The following is a 22,248-nucleotide window of genomic DNA, read 5'->3' as shown; positions in this document are numbered from 1 at the left end:
TAGGTTCAGATATTTGGGGATTCAGGTAGTGAGGAAATGGACGAGGCTCCATAAGTGGAACTGAACGAAGATGGTGGAGGAGGCCAGGGAGGTTCTTAAGAGGTGGGATACATTGCAATTGACTTTGGCGGCGAGGGCTCAAGTAGTAAAGATGAATATTCTGCCGAGGTTCATGTTTATTTTTCAGACACTCCCGATTTTTATGCCAAAGGCATTTTTTCGGAAGCTGGACACAATTATTTCGGACTTTATATGGGTGGGGAAGGTGCCACGGGTTAGGAGGACCCTGCTACAGAGGCAGAGGCCACAGGGGGGCTTGGTGTTGCCAAACCTGCTTCATTGTTATTGGGCGGCGAATGTGGAAAAGGTGCAGCGGTGGTGGGAAGGAGAGGAAGTAGTATGGGTTAAGATGGAGGAGAAATCTTGTCGGGGGTCCGGCTTGAGGGCAATGGTGAGGGCAGCGTTTTCAATGGTGCCGAGTAGATATTCAGGGAGACTGGTGGTGAAGATTTGGAATCAGTTGAGGAGGCTTTTAGGATGGAGTGGATGTCAGTGTTAACACCGTTGTGTGAGAATCACGGGTTTGAACCGGGGGGGGGGGATGGATAGCATGTATCGGAGGTGGAGGAAAGTGGGGCTGGTCAAGGTGAGGGATTGTATCTGGAGGAAAGGTTCGTCAGTCTGGAGCTGAGGGAGAGTGTAGAGTTCCCGATAGGTACCAAGAGTTCAGGTACCTGCAGGTGAGGGACCTTGCACAGACAATTTGGAAGGAATTCCCTAGGTTGCCGAGATGCACCCTGCTGGAGCGACTGCTGCTTCCGGATGTGGAAGGGGAGGGTAGAATTGGAGATATATACAGGTGGCTGGGAGAGCAGGGAGGTGAGTGTATGGTGAAGATCAAGGAAAAATGGGAAGGGGAGTTGGGAGGGGAGATCAATTGTGGAGTATGGAGTGAGGCATTGCACAGGGTAAACACAACCTCCTCGTGCGCAAGGATGAGCCTGATACAGTTCTAGGTCATACATAGGGCACATATGACTCAGGCAGGAATGAGTGGGTTCTTCCAGGAGGTGGCAGATGAGTGTGAGAGGTGCGGGCGGGGACCTGTGAATCACGCGCATATGCTCTGGGGCTGTGAAAAGTTGGAGTGATTCTGGGCGGGAGTGTTTGCGGCCCGAGCAAGAATAGTGGGGGAGGAGATGGAGCCGGATCCTTTGGTGGCAATATTTGGGGTTTCGGAGAAGCCGGAGCTCATGGAGAGGAGGAAGGCCGATGTTGTGGCCTTCGCCTCTCTGATTGCCCGGCGACGAATCTTACTGTAGTGGCGGTCGGCATCGCCACCGGGGGTAGCAGCATGGTTGGGTGACCGGTACGATTTCCTGCAGCTGGAAAAGAGAAAATATGAGTTAAGGGGCTCTGCAGAGGCGTTTGAGACAAGGTGGGGGATGTTCGTGACTGTGTTTGACGAGTTGTCCATTGTGCGGGGGATGGGTGGGTTACACGGAGGGGGGGGGGCGGTGTTCTACAAACTGTATAGTTGACTGTTGGGAAGCATGTTTCCCGGGAAGTTTACGTGTTGTAACTTTTTTTGATACACGTTTGTAATAAAATACATTTTTTTTTAAAAAGGAAAAGCATTTTCACCCAGAGGGCAGTGGGAATCTGAAACTCACTGCCTGACAGGGTGGCAGAGGCATGAATCTTCACATTTATGAAGCACTTCGATCAGCACTTGAAATGTCATAGCATACAAGGCTATGGACCAAGTGCTGTGAAATAGGATGTGAATAGATAGGTGTTTGATAGTCGGTGCAGTCACGATGGGCCAAAAGGCCTTTTGCTGTGCTGTAAATCTCTATGACGATTTCTCAATTACTCAGACTAGCTTTTCATTCCAGATTTATTCATTAAATTTAAATTTGACCAGCTACTGTGATGCTATTTGAACCCTTATTCCCAGGACATCAGCCTGGGCCTCCAGATTACTCATCCACTGACATTACCATGATGCCATTCCTACCCCACAAATACAAGGCCCACCTCACTGGATCACTGACAGATTCATGGTAGAACTCACTGGTGTCTTCGATAAATTCAAAGCCCAGCTCTTTGGATCTCTAATAGAATCCTTCCTTCACTCAGAGTTGTACTCAATGAGAATGGAGATCAGAGAATAGGGATCAGTCAAGTGCCACTTCCAATATTCTAGTTAGTAAAGCCACTGATCTCTGCAGCCAACTCTATAAATCATGTGTTGGTGCAATGAGAATCCCCATTCTTGTAATGGCCCCGAAATGGGAGCTTTGAAACTTCATTATCCAAAGAGTGGTGAAAATATGGAACTTCCACAGTGAGTAGTTGAAGTAAATACTATAGATGCATTTAAAGGGAGGCTGGACAGGCATTTGGGAGAGAAAGGGACAGATGGGGTGAGGGACAGATAGGGTGAGGGACAGATGGTGTGAGGGACAGATGGTGTGAGGGACAGATGGTGTGAGGGACAGATGGGGTAGGTGGAGGAGAAATATCGAAATCTCATTTCTTTCCCTATTGTCCATAATCAGAATGTTTTTGAAAGGGAAGGTGTGATTCCTAACCCAGGTGTGTGGACAAGTTGAATACTCACCAGCAAGCCTTTTGTGGGTTTAAATAAAGAGGAATGTTCTTTTTAATATATTATTTTTACGGGATGTGGGTGTCGCTGGTTGGGCCAGCATTTATTCGCAATCTGTGATTGCCCCTGAGAAGGTGATGGTAGAAGGACATATTTCTAAGTCAGGGTGGTGAGGAGAACTTGCTGTTGGTGGTGTTCTTATGCATCTGCTGCCCTTGTCATTCAGGTGGATGAGTTCACAATTTTGGAAGGTGCTTTTGAAGGCCTTGGTGAGTTGCTGCAACGCATCTTGTAGATGGTACACGCTGCTGCATGTTGGTTGTGGAGGGAGTGGATGTTTAACGTGGTAAAAGAGCTACTAATCAAGCGGGGCTCCTTTGTTTTGGATGGTGTAGAACTTCTCGAGTGTTGTTGGAGCTGCACTCATCCAGACAGGTGGAGAGTATTGCATTACACTCCTGACTTGTGCCTTGAAGATGGTGGGCAAGCTTTAGTGAGGCAGGAGGTTACTTGCCGCAGAACTCCCAGCCTATGACCATGTAGCCACAGTATTAAAATGGCTGGTCCAGTTTAGTTTCTGGCAATGGTAACCCCAAGGATATTGATAGTGGGAGATTAAGTGATGGTAATGCCATTGAATGTTAAGGAGAGTTAGATTCCCTCTTGGACACAGTCAGCGTTAGTATCTGAGGAGTCGTGAATGGTGCTGAACATTGTGCAGTCATCAGCCAACATACCCACTACTGACCTCATCATGGAAGGAAGGTCATTAAAGAAACAGCTATGGCTGGGCCTAGGATACTACACCAAGAAACTCCTGCAGTAATGCTCGGAGACTGAAATGATCGATCTGCAACAATCACAACCACATTTGTGCGAGTTATAACTCCAATCAGTGGCGAGTTTCCCTCTGATTCCAATGGACTCCAGTTTTGCTAAGGCTCCTTGATGCCACACTCAGTCAAATGCTGATTTGATGTTACCTCGCCTCTGGAGTTCAACTCTTTTGTCCATGTGTTATGGGTCCGGGTTTACAGAACCCCAAAGTGTTTCATGGAGTTCAACCGACCCACAACTTTTAATAGATTGTGGTGTGGGAAGCACACGGCGTATTCTCCAGGTGTGATACAGCAGAAATGGACACATGGTTTTTAAAACAAAGCAATGTTTATTCTATGAACTCAGGTTAACCTTTTAGAAACAAACATTGAATATCTTAACACCCATTACTTCAAAGATAACCCCAAAAGACTACAACACTAAATAATCCTTCAAACTGTTCCTTTAAACATCCAAAAGACTTCAAACCTTCAAAAATAATAACACATTAGGTTACATTCGATATATTTATACTCTTTGGATTGCAGACATCAACAGACCAGCTCTGTGCTTCTTCCTGCAGCTCTCAGCAAAACACACAGACACTCTCAAACTGAAACTCAAAAAAGCCGAAGTGAGCTCAGCTCCCCCCACCCTCTGACATCACTTCAGTACTATGATTAGCTCCATTTCTTAAAGGTACATTGCTTAAACATGACACATGTTTGAACCAAGGCTGTATTGAGGTTAGATGCTGAGTGGCCCTGGCGGAACCCAAACTGAGATTCCGTGAGCTAGTTATTGTTGTGTCAGCACACTTGATGGCATTGTTGATGCCATTTTCCATCACTTTGCTTATGATTGAGACTGACCTGCTGGAGCAGTAATTGGCCAGGTTGTATTTGCCCTGCTTTTTGTGGGCATAACCTGGCAGTTTTCCACATGGCTGGGTAGATGCCAGTGTTGTCGCTGGACTGGAACAGCTTGGCAAATGGCATGGCTAGTCCTGGTGTACCAGTCTTCAGTACTATTGCCAGAATGTTGTCAGCGCCCATAGTCTTTACAGTATCCAATGCCTTTAGCTGTCTCTTGCTAGCACATGGGGTGAATAAAATTGGCTGAAGACTGGCATCTGTGATGCTGGGGACCTCAGGGGGAGGTCGAGATGGATCATCCATTTGGCACTTCTTGCTGATTGTGTCTGTTGACAATGCTATATCGCGCATTCACCCAAACAAACTCACTCACAGAAAGTATGGTTAATGGAAAATAGTGCACCTTTACAAGTTGTAAACAAAAGGAATAGTTCATAATTCCTGCAGACGGCTCTTCTTAGAAAACACATGTAGCGGGCCCATTGAAGACGCCTTTGCTCCTGAAGTTCAGTCAGGTGAACTCAACAGCCAAAACCTTAGACCAGAGTCATTGCAAAATTCTCTCAAAGAGAAGTTGGTTACTTAAACCAGGAGGCCGGTTTGCTGTATTGGTGTGTTGTGTGGACTCAGGAAGGGACAGTCTTGGAGACCTTATGATATTACTGTCTCCAGTTGTTAAGGCACAGGTGATACTACCCTTTCTTGCTGTTGATGACGTTGTATCTTTTTGCAGACAGCACGTAAAGAATAAAAAGGGAGCCTTTCATGGCTGCCTTACTGTATGACCTCTCAAATAGGGTGTTGAGCTCAGGTTAATTAGCCGCAACCCGGGATTTTGTTTGAAGACATTTACCCTGGGGGTTTGAGACAATTATCATCTTTGTTGCAGGAAGATCCATTCAAGTCAGGAAACATTTTTTGGAGGTGGTTGTTCGCACTCCTGGGAATGGAACATGTTCTTGTGGGACAGTGAGGCAGCTTTGAATCCACAGACCAAGTCAGGGAGATGATGGTGACATAGTGGTAATGGTACTAGATTAGTCATCCAGAAGCCCAGACTATGTTGTGGTGATGAAAGTTCAAATCCTATCATCATAGCTGATGGAATTCAAATTCAATTAATTAGCTGGAGTTGAAAAGCTAGGAACAGTAACCATAAAACCTTTGTTGATTGCGGTAAAAGCTCATCCCTTTCAGGGAAGGAAATCTGCCATCTGTACCGTGTCTGGCCTATACGTCACTCCAGACCCGCAGCAATGTGGTTCACTCGTAACAACCCTCTGAAGTAGTGTGCAAGCCACTTGGCTCAAGGGCAATTAGGGAATGTTAGCCTTTCCAGTGAAAGAATTTTTTAAAAATAACCATTTGTGGTCTTCCTTTGCAGCCCCATTTTAAAAGAAAAGCCAGTTCCAGAAGATTCCACACTGAGTAAAATTGATATTTAAAAGTTATGAATACTACTTGCTTTAACTGGACATGGTACTGGTTACAATGGTAGATTTAGATGATAAAAGATGGGAGGAGGCTCAAATGAAGCATAAATATCAGCATGGGTATGTGGGCCAAATGGCCTGTTTCTGTGCCGTATAGCCCTGAGAGGGAACTTTGTAACTTCCCTGAAAGGAAGGCTTTGCACCGTCTGAGAGGGAACGCAGTAACAACCCTAGAATGGAGCATCATACCTACCCTGAGGGAGGTACCTCATACCTATTCTGAATGGAGACCCTTGCAACTGCCCTGATACCGGACTAGTTAACACATTAAGATTCCGGGCTTCATCACTGAGACATAAAACCATAGGAAGGCAGAAACCTAAATCCTGGCCTGTGACAAACTCTACAGCGGAAGTGCCATGTTATATTAGATGAAAATTCCACAGTGATACAGGGGTGGGCGAGGAGTTCCATGGTTGAAATGGTGTGTGATTCTGGTGTTTACATGACTGGGCTAGTAATCCAATAGCAACATAGAAAATAGGTGTAGGACTGGGCCATTCGGCCCTTCAAACCTGCACCACCATTCAATATCGTCATGGCTGATCATGCAAATTCAGTATCCCACTCCTGCTTTCTCTCCATACCCCTTGAACCCTTTAGCTGCAAGCGCGAGGTCCAACTCCCTCTTGAATATAGCCAATGAACTGGCCCCAACAACTTTCTGTGGTGGAGAATTCCACAACTCTGACAGGACATAGAACAGTACAGCACAGAACAGGTCATTCGGCACTCGATGTTGTGCCGAGCATTATCCGAAACCAAGATCAAGCTATCCCACTTCCTGTCATTCTGGTGTTCTCCATGTGCCTATCCAATAACCGCTTGAAAGTTCCTAAAGTGTCCGACTCCACTATCACAGCAGGCAGTTCTGTCCACGCCCTAACTACTCTCTGAGTAAAGAACCTACCTCAGACATCCCTCCTATATCTCCCACCCTGAATCTTATAGTTATGCCCCCTTGTAACAGCTACATCCACCCGAGGAAATCGTCTCTGAACGTCCACTCTATCTATCCCCCTCATTATCTTATAAACCTCTATTAAGTCGCCTCTCATCCTCCTCCGCTCCAAAGAGAAAAGCCCTAGCTCCCTCAACCTTTCCTCATAACACCTATCCTGCAAACCAGGCAGCATCCTGGTAAATCTCCTTTGCACCCTTTCCAACGCTTCCACATCCTTCCTATAGTGAGGTGACCAGAACTGCACACAATACTCCAAATGTGGTCTCACCAGGGTCATGTATAGTTGCAGCATAAACCCGCGGCTCTTAAACTCAAGCCCCCTGTTAATAAACGCTAACACACTATAAGCCTTCTTCACGGCTCTATCCACTTGAGTGGCAACCTTCAGAAATCTGTGGACATGAACCCCAAGATCTCTCAGTTCCTCCACATTCCTCAGAACCCTGCCATTGACCCTGTAATCCACATTCAAATGTTTTCTACCAAAATGAATCATCTCGCACTTATCAGGGTTAAACTCCATCTGCCATTTTTCGGCCCAGCTCTGCATCCTATCAATGTCTCTTTGCAGCCTACAGCAGCCCTCCACCTCATCCACTACTCCACCAATCTTGGTGTCATCAACAAATTTACTGACCCACCCTTCAGCCTGTAGCCACCTGAGTTGGCCACTTCCCGACTTAAAATGGAGAACCGCAAAGGCTGAAGGAAAATTCAGCCAACACAGGCAAAGACTAGCAAATACAGAAATCATGTATATTGGAACCTGCAAAACAACCAAACAGCACCGAAACCAGCAACCATCTGCATAGTAATGTAGCAACCATCTACATATTAATGAGTGATCCCCGGGAACAATCAAATCATTTTAAGGTAAACAAGGCCAAGCCAGAATCCTCGGCGCCGCAGGAGCCAACACAAAAGAGGTTAACGGACACTTAAAGACTGCCCAACGATCAGGGAACCGCTCCAGCATTGGAGAAATCGAACTAAGTGATTGGGACAAAGTCCAATCACCTGAAACCAGGTACGGGGTTCGCCCAACCTCTTGGTTTGAACTTGGGGGCTTTGCTTTATAGTCCCCAGGGGCTTCCCGCCCTTTGGGGCGGACCCCGTATCTGGTTTCAGGTGATTGGACTTCGTTCCAATCACTTAGTTCGATTTCTCCAATGCTGGAGCGGTTCCCTGATCGTTGGGCAGTCTTTAAGTGTCCGTTAACCTCTTTTGTGTTGTCTCCTGCGGCGCCGAGGATTCTGGCTTGGCCTTGTTTACCTTAAAATGATTTGATTGTTCCCGGGGATCACTCATTAATATGTAGATGGTTGCTACATTACTATGTAGATGGCTGCTACATTACTATGCAGATGGTTGCTGGTTTCGGTGCTGTTTGGTTGTTTTGCAGGTTCCAATATACATGATTTCTGTATTTGCTAGTCTTTGCCTGTGTTGGCTGAATTTCTCTTCAGCCTTTGCGGTTCTCCATTTTAAGTCGGGAAGTGGCCAACTCAGGAGGCTACAAGCCCCCTCCTCCAAGTTGTTGATAAAAATCACAAATAGCAGAGGACCCAGCACTGATCCATGTGGTACACCGCTGGCAACTGGTCTCCAGTCTGAAAATGTTCTATCCCCCACTAACCTCTGTCTTCTAGTGATAGCCAGTTACTTATCCAATTGGCCAAATTTCCCTCTATCCCACACCTTACTTTCTTCATGAGCCGACCATGGGGAACCTTATCAAACGCCTTACTGAAATCCATGTATAAGACATCAGCTGCTCTACCTTCTACACACTTAGTTACCTCCTCAAAGAATTCAATCAAATTTGTGAGGCAAAACCTACCCTTCACGAATCCGTGTTGACTGCCTCGGATTAAGCTGCATCTTTCCAAATGGTCATAAATCCTATCCTTCAGGACCTTTTCCATTATCTTCCCGACCACCGAATTAAGACTAACTGGCCTATAATTACCAGGGTCATTACTATTTCCTTTCTTGAACAGAGGAACAACATTCGCCACTCTCCAGTCCTCTGGCACTATCCCGGTGGACAGTGAGGACCTTAAGATCAAAGCCAAAGGCTCTGCAATCTCATCCCTTGCCTCCCAAAGAATCCTCGGGTATATCCCATCTGGCCTAGGGGACTTGTCGACCCTCAGGGCCCCTCTCCTTTGTGGACACTGAAGAAAAGTATTCATTCAACGCCTCTCCCATTTCTTCTGACTCCATGCACAAGTTCCCACTACTGTCCTTGACCGGGCCGACCCTCACCTTGGTCATTTTTTAATTTCTCACATAAGAGTAAAAAGCCTTGGGGTTTTCCTTGATTCGACCCCCCAAGGACTTCTCATGCCCCCTCCTAGCTCTCCGAAGCCCTTTTTTCAGCTCATTCCTTGCTACCTTGTAACCCTGAAGCGACCCTACTGAACCTTGTTTTCTCATCCTTACATACTCTTCCTTTTTCCTCTTGACAAGACATTCAACCTCTTTTGTGAAGCATGGTTCCCTCACACGGCCATTTCCTCCCTGCCTGACAGGGACATGCCTATCAAGGACACGCAGTATTTTTTCCTTGAACAAGCTCCACTTTTCATTTGTGCCTTTCCCTGACAGTTTCTGTTCCCATCTTATGCTCCCTAATTCTTGCCTATTCGCATCATAATTACCCCTCCCCCAATTATAAACCTTGCCCTGCCGTATGGCCCTATCCCTCTCCATTGCAATAGTGAAAGACACCGAATTGTGGTCACTATCTCCAAAGTGCTTTCCCACAAACAAATCTAATATTTGGCCCGGTTCATTACACAGTACCAAATCCAATGTGCCCCCCCCCCTCTTGTCGGCCTATCCACATATTGTCCCAGGAAACCCTCCTGCACACACTGTACAAAAACTACCCCATCCGAACTGTTCGACCTATAGAGGTTCCAATCAATATTTGGAAAGTTAAAGTCACCCATAACAACTACCCTGAGACCTCCACCCCTATCCATAATCTGTTTTGCAATTTCTTCCTCCACATCTCTATTACTATTTGGGGGCGTATAGAAAACTTCTAACAATGTGACCGCTGCTTTCCTATTTCTAACTTTGGCGCATATTACCTTAGTAGGCAGATCCCCTTCAAACTGCCTTTCTGCAGCCGTTAAACTATCCTTGATTAACAATGCTACTCCTCCACCTCTTTTACCACCTTCCCTACTCTTACTGAAACATCTATACCCCGGAACTTCCAACAACCATGTCTCTGTAATGGCCACATCGTAGTCCCAAGTCCCAATCCACGCTCCACATTCACCTACTTTATTCCGGATGCTCCTTGCATTGAAGTAGACACACTTTAACCCAACTTCCTGTCTGCAGGTACACTCCTGCGACCTTGATACCCTCCTCAGTACCTCACTACTCTCGACACTGGCTTCTGGAACACAGCTCGTTTCCCCAGCCCCCTGACAAATTAGGTTAAACCACCCCGAAGAGCCGTAGCAAATTCCCCTCCAAGGATATTGGTGCCCCTCTGGTTCAGGTGCAAACCGTCCTGTCTGTACAGGTCCCACCTTCCCCAGAATGTGCTCCAATTATCCATGTATCTGAAACCCTCCCTCCTACACCATTCCTGCAGCCACGTGTTTATCTGCACTCTCTCCCTGTTCCTGACCTCACTAGCACGCGACACCGGCAACAAATCAGAGATGACAATATGGTTTGTCCTGGCTCTCAGCTTCCACCCAGCTCCCTAAATTCCTGTTTTAAATCCCCGTCCCTTCTCTTACCTATGTCGTTGGTACCGATGTGTACCACGACTTGTGACTGCTCCCCCTCCCCTTTAAGGATTCTGAAAACACGGTCCGAGACGTCACGGAGCCTGGCACCCGGGAGGCAACATACCATCCGTGATTCTCTTTCGATGTCACTGAACCGTCTATCTGTCCCTCTAACTATCGAGTCCCCAATAACTATTGCCCTCCTTCCCTTCTGAGCGACAGGGACGGACTCAGTGCTGGAGACCCGTTCACCGTGGCTTACCCCTGGTAGGTCGTCCCCCTCAACAGTATCCAAAACGGTATACTTGTTACTGAGGGGAACGACCACAGAGGATCCCTGCACTGACTGCTTCCTCCCAGCCCCTCTCACCGTCACCATCTACCTTGATTCTTCGGAGTAACAACATCCCTGAAGCTACTATCTATGACCACCTCTGCCTCCCGAATGATCCGAAGTTCATCCAGCTCCAGCTCCAGTTCCCTATGACGAGCTGGAGATGGGTGCACTTCCCACAGGTGAAATCAGCAGGGATACTGACAGCGTCCCTCACCTCAAACATTCTGCAGGAGGAACATTGCACTGCCTTCCCTCCCATCCCCTCTGGATAAAAAAAGAAAAAGAAAGAAAGAGCTTACCTGTTATTCACTCTACCCCTTAGGTTAAAGGAGGTGGAAGGGTGGGGGACACTACAAGTGTAGTGTCTAGGGTTTAGAAACTGCCCAACTTTAAATACAGGTAAAATAAAACACTTAACCAGCAACCACTGCGCCCCACACGGGAACAGCAATCAGCTGTTATGGGCCTGCGCAAACAATTTAAATCTTTACTACTTACCCAGCAGTCACTCTGTCCTCACTCCGACCGGATTCAGCTGGAAACTCCCAACAGTAAGTTTAAAAAAAAAATTTACTCCCCTTCTCAGCAAGCACTCACTCAGCAACCACTGCGCCCCGCACGATAACATCTCAGGGAAAAGAAAAACTACTTACCAGTCACCAGTCAATCATTTATCTGCAGGCTGTGACGCCACGGTTCAACTTCTTTCTACTTCTACCTGCCTTCGAGTCTCCCTGTTGATCTTTACTCGGCTGGGATCCTTACAGTGGTTGTCTTTTTTTTTTGTTTAGAGGAGGAGGTAGGGAGGGAAACACTGAAGAGGTGTTTTGGGTTTAACTGTCACTTGACAACGGCTCCTCCACACACCACCTTCAAGATGCGGTGACCGCAATGCACTGATGCAAATTTCCCCGCAACAGCCAATAAGCAGCTCCACTCTACTGCCCTCTGCTGGATGCTTGCCTTCACAGAATAAGTTCTTCCTCATCTCAGTCCTGAATGGCTTACCCCTTATTCTTAGGCTGTGACCCCTAGTTCTGGACGTGCCCAACGTTCGGAACATTCTTTCCACATCTAGCCTGTCCAGTCCCATCAGGATTTTATATGTTTCTATGAGATCTCCTCTCATTTGTCTAAATTCCAGTGAGTACAAGCCCAGTCAATCCAGTCTTTCTTCATATGTCAGTCCTGCCATCCCAGGAGTAAGTCTGGTGAACCTTCGTTGGACACACTCAATAGCAAGAATGTCCTTCCTCAATCCAGGAGACTAAAACTGCACACAATGCTCAAGGTGTAGCCTCACCAAGACCCCGTATAACTGCAGCAAGACATCCCTACTCATACTCCAATCCTCTCGCTATGAAGGCCAAAGTACCATTACCTTTCCTCACTGCCTGCTCTACCTGATTGCCAACCTTCAGTGACTATTCCACCATGACACCCAGGTCTCGTTGCACTTCCCCTTTTCCTAAACTGCCACCATTCGGATAATAATCTGCCTTCCTGTTTTTGCCACCAAAGTGGATAACCTCACATTTACCCACATTGTATTGCATTTGCCAAGTATTTGCCCATCCAGCCAGCCTGTCCAAGTCATCCTGCTGCATCTTTGCATCCTCCTCACAGTACACATTGCCACCCAGCTTAGTGTCCTCTGCAAATTTGGAGATATTGCATGCAATTCCTTCGTCCAAATCATTAATGTATATTGTGAACAGCTGGGATCCCAGCACTGAATTCTAAGGTCCCCCCACTAGTCACTGCCTGCCACTCTGAAAAGGACCCATTTATTCCCACTCTCCGTTTCCTGTCTGAGAGCACCTATAGTTTCTCAGGAAACTAAGGAAATTCGGCATGTCCACATTGACTCTTACCAACTTTTACAGATGCACCATATTAAGTATCCTATCTGGCTGCATCACAGCCTGAGATAGCAACTGCTCGGCCGAAAACCGTATGAAGCTACAGAGAGTCGTGAACACAGCCCAGTCCATCGCATGAACCCGCCTCCCATCCATTGACTCTGTCTATACCTTCCTCTGCCTTGGGAAAGCGGGCAGCATAATCAAAGACACCCCCACCTGGCTTACTCACTCTTCCAACTTCTTCCATCGAGCAGGAGATTCAAGAGTCTGAGAACACGCACTAACAGATTCAAAAACAGTACCTTCCCCGTTGTTACCAGACTCCTAAACGACCCTCTTATGGACTGATCTGATCTCTTCACATATCTTCTCTACTGAGTAGTACTACGCTCCTGTATGCTTCACCCGCTGCCTGTAGTTATGTATTTACAGTGTGTATTTATGTTAGCCCTATGTATTTTTTTCATGTACGGAAAAATCTGAACTGGATGCAGAACAATACTTTTCACTGCACCTCGGTACACGTGACAATAAACAAATCCAATCCAAATCCAACCAGTTCTCGATCCACGCCAATATATTACCCCCAATACCATGAGCTTTAATTTTGCTCACTAATCTCTCGTGTGTGACCTTGTCAAAAGCCTTTTGAAAATCCAGATACACAACATCCACTGGTTCACCTTTGTCCACTCTACTGGTCACATCCTTAAGAGATTCCAGAAGAGTTCTCAAGCATGATTTCCCTTTCATGAATCCATGCTGATTTGGACCGATCCTGTCCCCACTTTCCAAATGCTCAGTTATTTCATCCTTAATAATTGACTCCAGCATTTTCCCCACCACCGATGTCAGGCTAACTGCTCTACCATTCCTCGTTTCTCTCCCTCCTTTTTTAAAAAGTGGAGTTACATTAGCTACCCTGCAATCCATTGGGACTCTTCCAGAGTCTATAGAATGCTGGAAAATGATCACCAATGCATCCACTATTATAGGGCCACTTCCTTAAGTACTCTGGGATGCAGAGGGGACTTATTGTGTTTTAATGTCATCAGTTTCCCCAATACAATTTCCTGACTAATGCGGATTTCTTTCAGTTCCTCCCTCACGCTAAACCCTTTGTCCCCTAGTATTTCTGGAAGGTTATTTGTGTCCTCCTAAGTGAAGACATATCCAAAGTATTTGTTCAACTGCTCTACCATCTCTTTGTTGCCCACTATAAATTCACCTGATTCCATCTGTAAGGGACCTACATTTGTCATCACCAGACTTATTCTCTTCACAAATATATCAAAGCTTTTGCAGTCAGTTTTTATGTTTTCTGCAAGCTTACTCTCGTATTCTATTTTCCCCTTCTGAATTTTATAATAATATTAATCTTTATTGTCACAAGTAGTACATTAACACTGCAATGAAGTTACTGTGAAAAGCCCCTAGTCGCCACACTCCGGCGCCTGTTCGGGTACACAGAGGGAGAATTCAGAATGTCCAATCTACCTAACAGCACGTCTTTCGGGACTTGTTGGAGGAAACCGGAGCACCCGGAGGAAACCCACGCAGACACGGGGAGAATGTGCAGACTCCGCACAGCCAGTGACCCAAGCCGGGAATCGAACCTGGGACCCTGGCGCTGTGAAGCAACAATGCTAACCACTGTGCTACCGAATTAAACCTTGTTCTCCTCTGCTGAATTATAAATTTCTTCCTGTCTTCAGGCTTGCTGCTTTTTCTGGATAATTTATATGCCTCCTCTTTGGATTTAACACTATCCCTGATTTCCCTGGTTAGCTATGGTTGGGCCACCTTCCCCATCTTACTCTTGCGTCAGACAGGGATGTACAATTTTTGAAGTTCATCCATGTGTTCTTTAAATGTCTGCTATCCACCGTCAACTCCTTAGGTATCCTTTGCCAGCTTATCCTAGCCAATGCGCATCTCATACCATAAAGGTTAGCTTCTGTTAAGTTCAAGACCCTAGTCTCAGACTTAACTGTGTCACTCTCCATCTTAATGAAACATTTGACCATATTATGGTCACTCTTCCCTGAAGGATCTCGCACCACAACTTTGCTAATTAATCCTCTCGTTGCACAAAACCCAGTCGAGGATGGCCTGCTCTCCAGTTGGTTCCTCGACATATTGGTCGAGAAAACCATCCCTTATACATTCCAGGAAATCCTCCTCCATCGCATTGCTACCAGTTTGATTAGCCCAATCAATATGCAGATTGAAGTCACCCATAATAACTGGTGTACCCTTACTGCACGCATCTCAAATGTCATGTTTGATGCCATCCCCAGCCTCACAACTACTGTTTGGTGGTCTGTACACAACTCCCACTAACGTTTTTTGCCCTTTGGTGTGGCACTGCTCCACCCATACAGATTGCACATTTTCCAGGCTAATGTCCTTCCTTACTATCGCGTTAATCTCCTCCTTAACCAGCAACGCTACCCCACCTCCATTTCCTTTCCTTCTATCTTTCCTGAATATTGAATATCCCTGGATGTTGAGTTTCCATCCTGGGTCACCCTGGAGTCAGGTCTCCGTGATCCCAATGACATCATATATATTAGTGATTGCCAGCGCAGTTAATTCATCAACCTTATTACAAATGTTTATTACCTCATTACAATGGCCTGAAATAATATCTGGGAGATATGTTCAAATCTCAACATGTCACATCAGGAATTTAAATTAACTGACACTGACCACTGAAATATTGGGCAGGTTAAGGATGTTAGGCTGTGATGCTGGCCAAAACCAAAGCAGAAGCAAAAATTCAGTTATTTAAATAAATCTGGGATTAAAAAGCGAGCATCAGAAACAACTGTAGTATTGTCATAAAAACTCAACAGGTTCACCAATATTTTATGGGGGAGCAAACGTGCAAACCACACCCAGTCTGGCCGACATGTGACACCAGAGCTCCAGCAATATATCTGCTCTTAACTGCTCTCAGCAAGCCATTCATTTGTATAGGAACAGGCAATAAATGCTGGCCATGCAGAAAGCTCCCACAACTTGTGAAAGAATACATTTAAAAGAATACTGCAGTGGGTTATGCAATGTGACATATGATCTTCAGGGCTGTGCTTTATTTGATCACCAATCGCACTCTTCCGTTGTTGCCTGTGTTTAGGGAGCCTCCAAGGCAGAGTGTCTCGGAGTTCGGATCAATACCCTCTGTCCATCCTTCGCTGAAACCCCGATCATGAAGACTTTGTCATCACAAGAACAACTGGGTCAATTTGCTGGACTGAAAGACATTGTAATAAAAACTGTGGAAACAGTTGGCATTATAGAGTGAGAATCAAATTTGGAATCTGAAACTTCCAATTCTTGCTGACTGCGGGATTAATTTAACATTGGTTTCAATAGATAACTGTCCTGAGAGTGTTTGCCAGTTCAGTGTAGAGGAAGCTTTACTCTGTATCTAACCCCATGCTGTACCTGTCCTGGAAGTGTTTGATGGGGACTGTAGGGGGAGCTTTACTCTGTATCTAACCCCGTGCTGTATCTGTCCTGGGAGTGTTTGATGGGGATAGTGTAGAGGGAGCTTTACTCTGTATCTAACCCCGTGCTATATCTGTCCTGGTAGTGTTTGGTGGGGACGGTGTATAGGGAGCTTTACTTTGTATCTAACCCCATGCTGGAACTGTCCTGGGGATATTTGATGTGGACAGTGTGGAGGGAACTTTACTCGGTATCTAACCCAATGCTATACTGCTCTGCGAGTGTTTTATGGGGACAGTGTGGTGGGAGCTTTACTCTGTATCTATCCCCATGCTGTACATGTCCAGAAAATATTTCCGGGGAAGAGTGTAGGGGGTGCTTTACTCTGCACCTCACCCCATGCAGAAACTGCCCTGTGAGTGTTTGATGGGGACAATGTAGAGGGAGCATTACTCTGTATCTAGCTACGTGCTGCATCTGTCCTGGGAGTGCTAGATGGGGACAATCTAGAGAGAGTTTTACTCAATATCTAACCCCATGTACACCTGCCCTGGGAGTGTTTGATGGGGACTGTAGAGGAAGCTTTATTCTGTATCTAACCCCGTGCTACACCTACCCTGGGAGTGTTTGATGGGGACTGTGTAGAGGAAGCTTTAATCAGTTTCTAATCTCGTATTGTACGTGCCCTGCAAATGTTTGATCAGGACAGTCTGGAGGGAGTTTTACTCTGTATCTAACTCCGTTCTGTACCTCCCGTTGAAGTGTTTGATGGGGTCTGTGTAGAGGGAGCTTTACTCTCTATCTAACCCCGTGCTGTACCTGTCCTGGGAGTGTTAGATGGGACTGTGTAGAGGGAGCTTTCCTCTGTATCTAACCCCGTGCTATCCTGATCTGGGAGTGTTTGATGGGACAATGTAGAGGGAGCTTTACTCTGTATATAATCCCATGGCTGTACCTGTCCTGGGAGTGTTAGATGGGACAGTGTAGAGGGAGCTTTACTCTGTATATAGCCCCGTGCTATCCTGATCTGGGAGTGTTTGATGGGACAATGTAGAGGGAGCTTTACTCTGTATATAATCCCATGGCTGTACCTGTCCTGGGAGTGTTAGATGGGACAGTGTGGAGGGAGCTTTACTCTGTATATAGCCCCATGCTGTACCTGCCCTGGGAGTGTTAGATGGGACAATATAGAGGGAGCTTTACTCAGTATCTAACCCCGTGCTATCCTGTCCTGGGAGTGTTTGATGGGACAGTGTAGAGGGAGCTTTACTCTATATATAACCCCGTGCTATCCTGTCCTGGGAGTGTTTGATGGGACAGTGTAGAGGGAGCTTTACTCTGTATGTAACCCCGTGCTATTCTGATCTGGGAGTGTTTGATGGGACAGTGTAGAGGGAACTTTACCCGTGCTATTCTGATCTGGGAGTGTTTGATGGGACAGTGTAGAAGGTTCTTTTCTGTTTCCAGTTGTCTGAGACTCTGAAGAAAACTATCTGGAAATTCCTTCCTCTGTTTTGGGCCAGAGTGACTCAAGGCCGAGACATTTCTTTCCGATGCGACAATCTGGATATTTTAACATTTCCCAAATTGGCATAGAGTTAATTTTGGTACATTGCCTTTTCTCCAGATCCCTACTCTTTGTTTATTTATGTATTTCATTATTGTACATTTTTTCTGCCCCGGTCCTGCTGTTTCCAGTCCTCTTGCTGCTGTTACTCCTGATCCTCTGGATTCTGATCCTTCCTCTCCAGATGCCCACTGGGTCATTTCCACTTTGGATCTTACAATTCCCAATCCTCTCACTCTGGATCCTTCCCCCATAAGGCCTCCCACTCCAGTCTCTGGGATCCTTGGATCTCCTCTGCCCATGACTCCTCTTCAGGGGCAATGTGGAGTTGGATTAATTCCAATTTAGGCAGGAACGCTCTCGCTGAGCCAAGGATCACATCTTAGATGATTATCAATTGATGCACATTTTTCCTGCATTTGGAAAATAAGCAATTTTTTTCATCTTGAGTGTTGACCTGTGCTGTTAAATGACACACATCAGTGAACAGAGAGGCAGACAAGCAGAATTTGTTTTTTATGCAGTGAGCTTTTGTGATCTGGATCACACTGCCTGAAAGGGGGATTGAAGCAAATCAATAGTAGTTTTTGAAAGGGAACTGGATAAATACTTGAAGTGTAAAAACTTTGCAGGTTGGTACAAAACAACAATGACTTACCTTTATATAGCATCTTTTATGCAGAAAAATATCCGAAAGCACTTAAGTAGATATTCGGGAGCTGACCTTTAGCCTGGCAAAAGAGGTGGTTCTGAGGAAAGATATTTTTTGTTGGATATTTTTATTGAATTTTACATTTGTACACTATACAGCAGGTGATTGAGATGGTTATTATGTGCAATTTGCATGTTTTTCTTACTCCTCCCCCCCCCCCCCCCCACCCCCACTCCTTTTCTCTTCTTCAGGCACCGTCTCAGGCCCTTTCTTCCATCATTGACCCTCCTGGTGTTTCCCTGGGTTCCTCTTTTGCTGCCCGCCCCCCTTGTTCTTGTCTTCTTTGTGTGGTCCTCTTGGCTCCTATTGGTTCACTCGCTTCCCCCCCCCCCCACACCACCCCTTTCCCTTCCTTTCCGCTATTGGCCTCAAACAGGTCTTGGAACAAACTGATGAATGGCCCCCACACTTTGTGAAAGCTCTCGTCCAACCCTCAGATGGTGTATTTGATCTTCTCCAGATGGAGAAAGTCTGCCAGGTCTGCCAGCCAGTCTGAGCTGTGGGTGCTGCTGCTGATCGCCAGCCAAGCAAGATTCTCTGGCGGGCGATGGAAGAAGCAAAAGCAAGGGCATTGGCCCACTTCCCCATACTAAGTTTTGGCTGGTCTGATACCTCAAAGACTGCCATTCTCAGGCACGGCTTCACCTTCACCGCCACAACCTTGGACATCGCCTCGAAGAAGGCTGTCCAGAACCCGACATGTCAGGGGCAAGCCCAGAACATGTGGGTGTGATTGGCTAGGCCCACCTGGCACCGTTCATGCATGTCTTCCACCTCCGGGAAGAACCTGCTCATTCGGGTTCTAGTTAGGTGAGCTCTGTGCACCACTTTGAAATGCCTTGAGCAGGAGGAGGTGTAGTTGGTCCGACTTAGTGCTTCACTCTAGAGTCTCCACCCTACTTCTGTCCGTACTTCATCTTCCCATTTCTGTCTTGCTTCTGTCCAATGGTGTTCTCGCACTTTCTAAAAGTCATTCACCTAGGTCCCCACAGTTCCCTTTTTCCATACTGTCCGCCTCCAGCAGTTCCTCCAACATTGTGCCCGAGGGGCCCTGGGTACTTCCTCATCTCCTTGCGGAGCAAGTTTTTGATTTGTAGTCTGCGTACATCTCCGTAGGTGCGGGGCAAGAGCTGGTCCAAGTTTTTTATAAAGGTCATCAGTGCTGAATTGTCTGCCCCTTGTCCAGGCCGTTCTTTCGGCCTCTGCCTCAGTGTTGAAATAATGTTCCTTGTTTCGGAACGTGACTCAGAGCTTGCTGGGAACAGCATTGCAAATTTTATTCCGCTTCTATACAGGGCCAATTTCACCAGGTTGAACTTGGCCCTGTGCTTTGCCAGGTCTGCCCCAATGTCCTAGTATACTCGTACTCTATGTCCTTCTCAGCTGCTCGCCTTCGTCTGCCTTGCCCACTGCAGATTCTTCTCCCAATCCTGATGTCGATGTATTTTAACAATTATTGCCTTTGGCTGTTTCCCCGTCTTGGGCTTCAGTTGGAGCGACCTGTGTGCCCTGTCGATCTTCGGCGACTTGGGGAAGCTGTCCCTCCTGACTAGGTTGCCCAGCATCTGGGCCACATAGTCCTTCGGGACTCTGCCCTCAATCCCCTCTGACAGACCCACAATCCAGATATTTTGGCACCGAGACCTCGACTTTCCCCTTCAGGCTGTCCTGGGCTGCAACAATCCTGTCGCTCTGGTCCATCGAAGCCTTTTCCAGCTCTAGGATCATCTACCCCTGAGCTTCCAGTTTCTTCCCAGTCAGTCCATCACCATCTGCATGGCGACCAATGCTTCCGCCATTGCCACTTTACTGCCACCTGGATTTCCACTTTTTATCACCATCAGTTCCTTCATCAGAAACACCTTCCATCCATCTCCAAGCAGGGGGTTTGGATACCTCTGTTTGGGTCATCAGTCTCCCTCTCTTCGGGGTGGCCCGGGACCTCTCGCCTCTTGGGTCCGCCGACTCACTCATCCACTGCTCTTGGCCTTTTCCTCCAGTCCAGCCTTCTCTGTGGCCTCTCGAGCTCTCGACTAGCATGTTGTTCGTATTTTCTCCCATTCTTATTTATGGGGAAATAAGTTCGGATTTTCGGGCTAAATTCGACCACAAGTGCCTATTTGGTTGTATTCTGGGGGAGAGCCACCTGAAGTGCGACTGCAGAGCACATCACTGTCACTGGAATCCTGAGGAAAATTTTAACGGAGCAGAAAGAGAGGTCCAAGTGTCTGGGATTAATTGGATAACTCTTTCAAAGGGCTAGAACAGGCACAATGGGCTGAAAGGCCTCCTTCTGTGCTGTAAGATTGCGCAATTCTAGACCGTATTCCATATCCTATTTGAAATAATGTCTATTTGGAATTCTGTAGCTCAGAGGGTTGCTGATGATCAGTAATTGAGTATGTTGAAAGCAGATGGTGATAGATTTCTAGATACCATTGTTATCAAGGGATATGTAATAAAGGATAGCATGGGAAGATGTCATTGAGTCTGAAGGTCAGCCATTAAATGGTTAAATGGCAACGTAGGCTCCAGGGGTTGAATGGCCTACTCCTGCTCACATGTAATGGTGTTCCTAACCTGTGATTGAATGAATTGCAAAATTAGTTTTGCTTCTCTCAGATGGAAGAAACACCTTTCTCTATTTTGCAGCCCATCATTGGTCGCTGAGGGATTCTTGCAACTTGTTACTGATGAGTCTAAGAACGGCGAGGTTATGTATGTAACAAAAAAAGGAATTGACTACAAGAGATACCCCGAAAGCCACCTGTGACCCAGAATATCTTCAGCCTCCATCCCAACATCCAGAGCGTCAACACTGGAAACCCTGACATGAAGCGCACCTACGACGGACGACACAACACCGGGCAACTCAATACTGGGGGCACCATCTGATTATTTTGTTTTCCTGAAAGGGAAAAACTCGCAGCCAGCGACTTCTTAAGTTATTTCCTGGGTGGAGAATGAGAAATGACAGCGCAGAGGGTCGCCAAATGGCTCACTGCACATCACAGCACTCATGGTCCCCAGAGACCAGAGGGTTGATGCTTGGGGTGAGCTCCCACTGGAACTTTTCGCTGGAAGCAATATTTTTATCATTGGGGAGTTATTTCAGACCTCAGCAGCATCCTATCCATTGTATGTCTGACCAGTGCTCTGCTGTACCTCAACATTCAAACAACCTCTGTCTCTAGCTGTGTATCTTCCTATTGTTTGATGTATCAGCTCTTCCATACTTCATTCCTCAAGTGTTGTTTTTGCCTCTCTCTTTTGTTGTGACTATTAATAAATGTTTGCTTATTTTCCAGTTCTGACAACGGCTTCAATTATTGTCTACAAAGAAGAAAAATACAGCACCGGAACAGGCCCTTCGGCCCTCCAGGCCCTCCGTCGACCATGCTGCCCATTTAACCTAAAACCTTCTATACTGCCGGGTTCCATATCTCTCTATTCCCATCTTATTCATGTATTTGTCAAGACACCCCTTAAATGTCGCTGTCGTACCTGCTTCCACCACCTCCTCCGGCAGCGAGTTCCAGGCACCAGCTACTCTCTGTTTAAAAAAAGCGTCCCTCGCACATCTCCTCTAAATGTTGCCCCTCGCACCTTAAAATATGTCCCCGAGTAATTGACTCTGTCAACCTGGGAAAAAGTTTCTGACTATCCACTCTGTCCAAACGCCTCATAATAAATAGGCTCTGTAGTGCTGGTAATTTTGGTGCTGCAAGTACCAGCTTAGTAGAAAACTGGCATCTGTGTCACTTCCAGCGTGGCACATGCCAAAT

At 46.5% G+C, this 22,248-nt stretch overlaps 1 protein-coding gene across 2 annotated transcripts in view; it reads left to right on the top strand.

Annotated features, from left to right (window-relative positions):
• The window catches only part of LOC140427118 (15-hydroxyprostaglandin dehydrogenase [NAD(+)]-like), an 89,045-nt gene extending 67,275 nt beyond the window's left edge, over window positions 1-21,770 (top strand). Inside the window, exons 7-8 of one of the 2 annotated variants that reach the window (XM_072512648.1) lie at window positions 15,871-16,034; window positions 21,116-21,770. In XM_072512648.1, coding sequence (XP_072368749.1) covers window positions 15,871-16,034; window positions 21,116-21,236 — 285 coding nt within the window. In that variant the 3' untranslated portion in view covers window positions 21,237-21,770. The remainder of the gene's footprint in view (window positions 1-15,870; window positions 16,035-21,115) is intronic. The other variant, XM_072512649.1, reaches the window with a different exon arrangement.
• Window positions 21,771-22,248: the final 478 nt, after the last annotated feature.

Source organism: Scyliorhinus torazame, chromosome 7 (assembly GCF_047496885.1).
Source record: "Scyliorhinus torazame isolate Kashiwa2021f chromosome 7, sScyTor2.1, whole genome shotgun sequence".
Classification (NCBI taxonomy): Eukaryota; Metazoa; Chordata; class Chondrichthyes; order Carcharhiniformes; family Scyliorhinidae; genus Scyliorhinus; species Scyliorhinus torazame.
The sequence above is the reverse complement of the archived record's forward strand: the minus strand, read 5'-3'. Positions and strand labels throughout refer to the sequence as shown.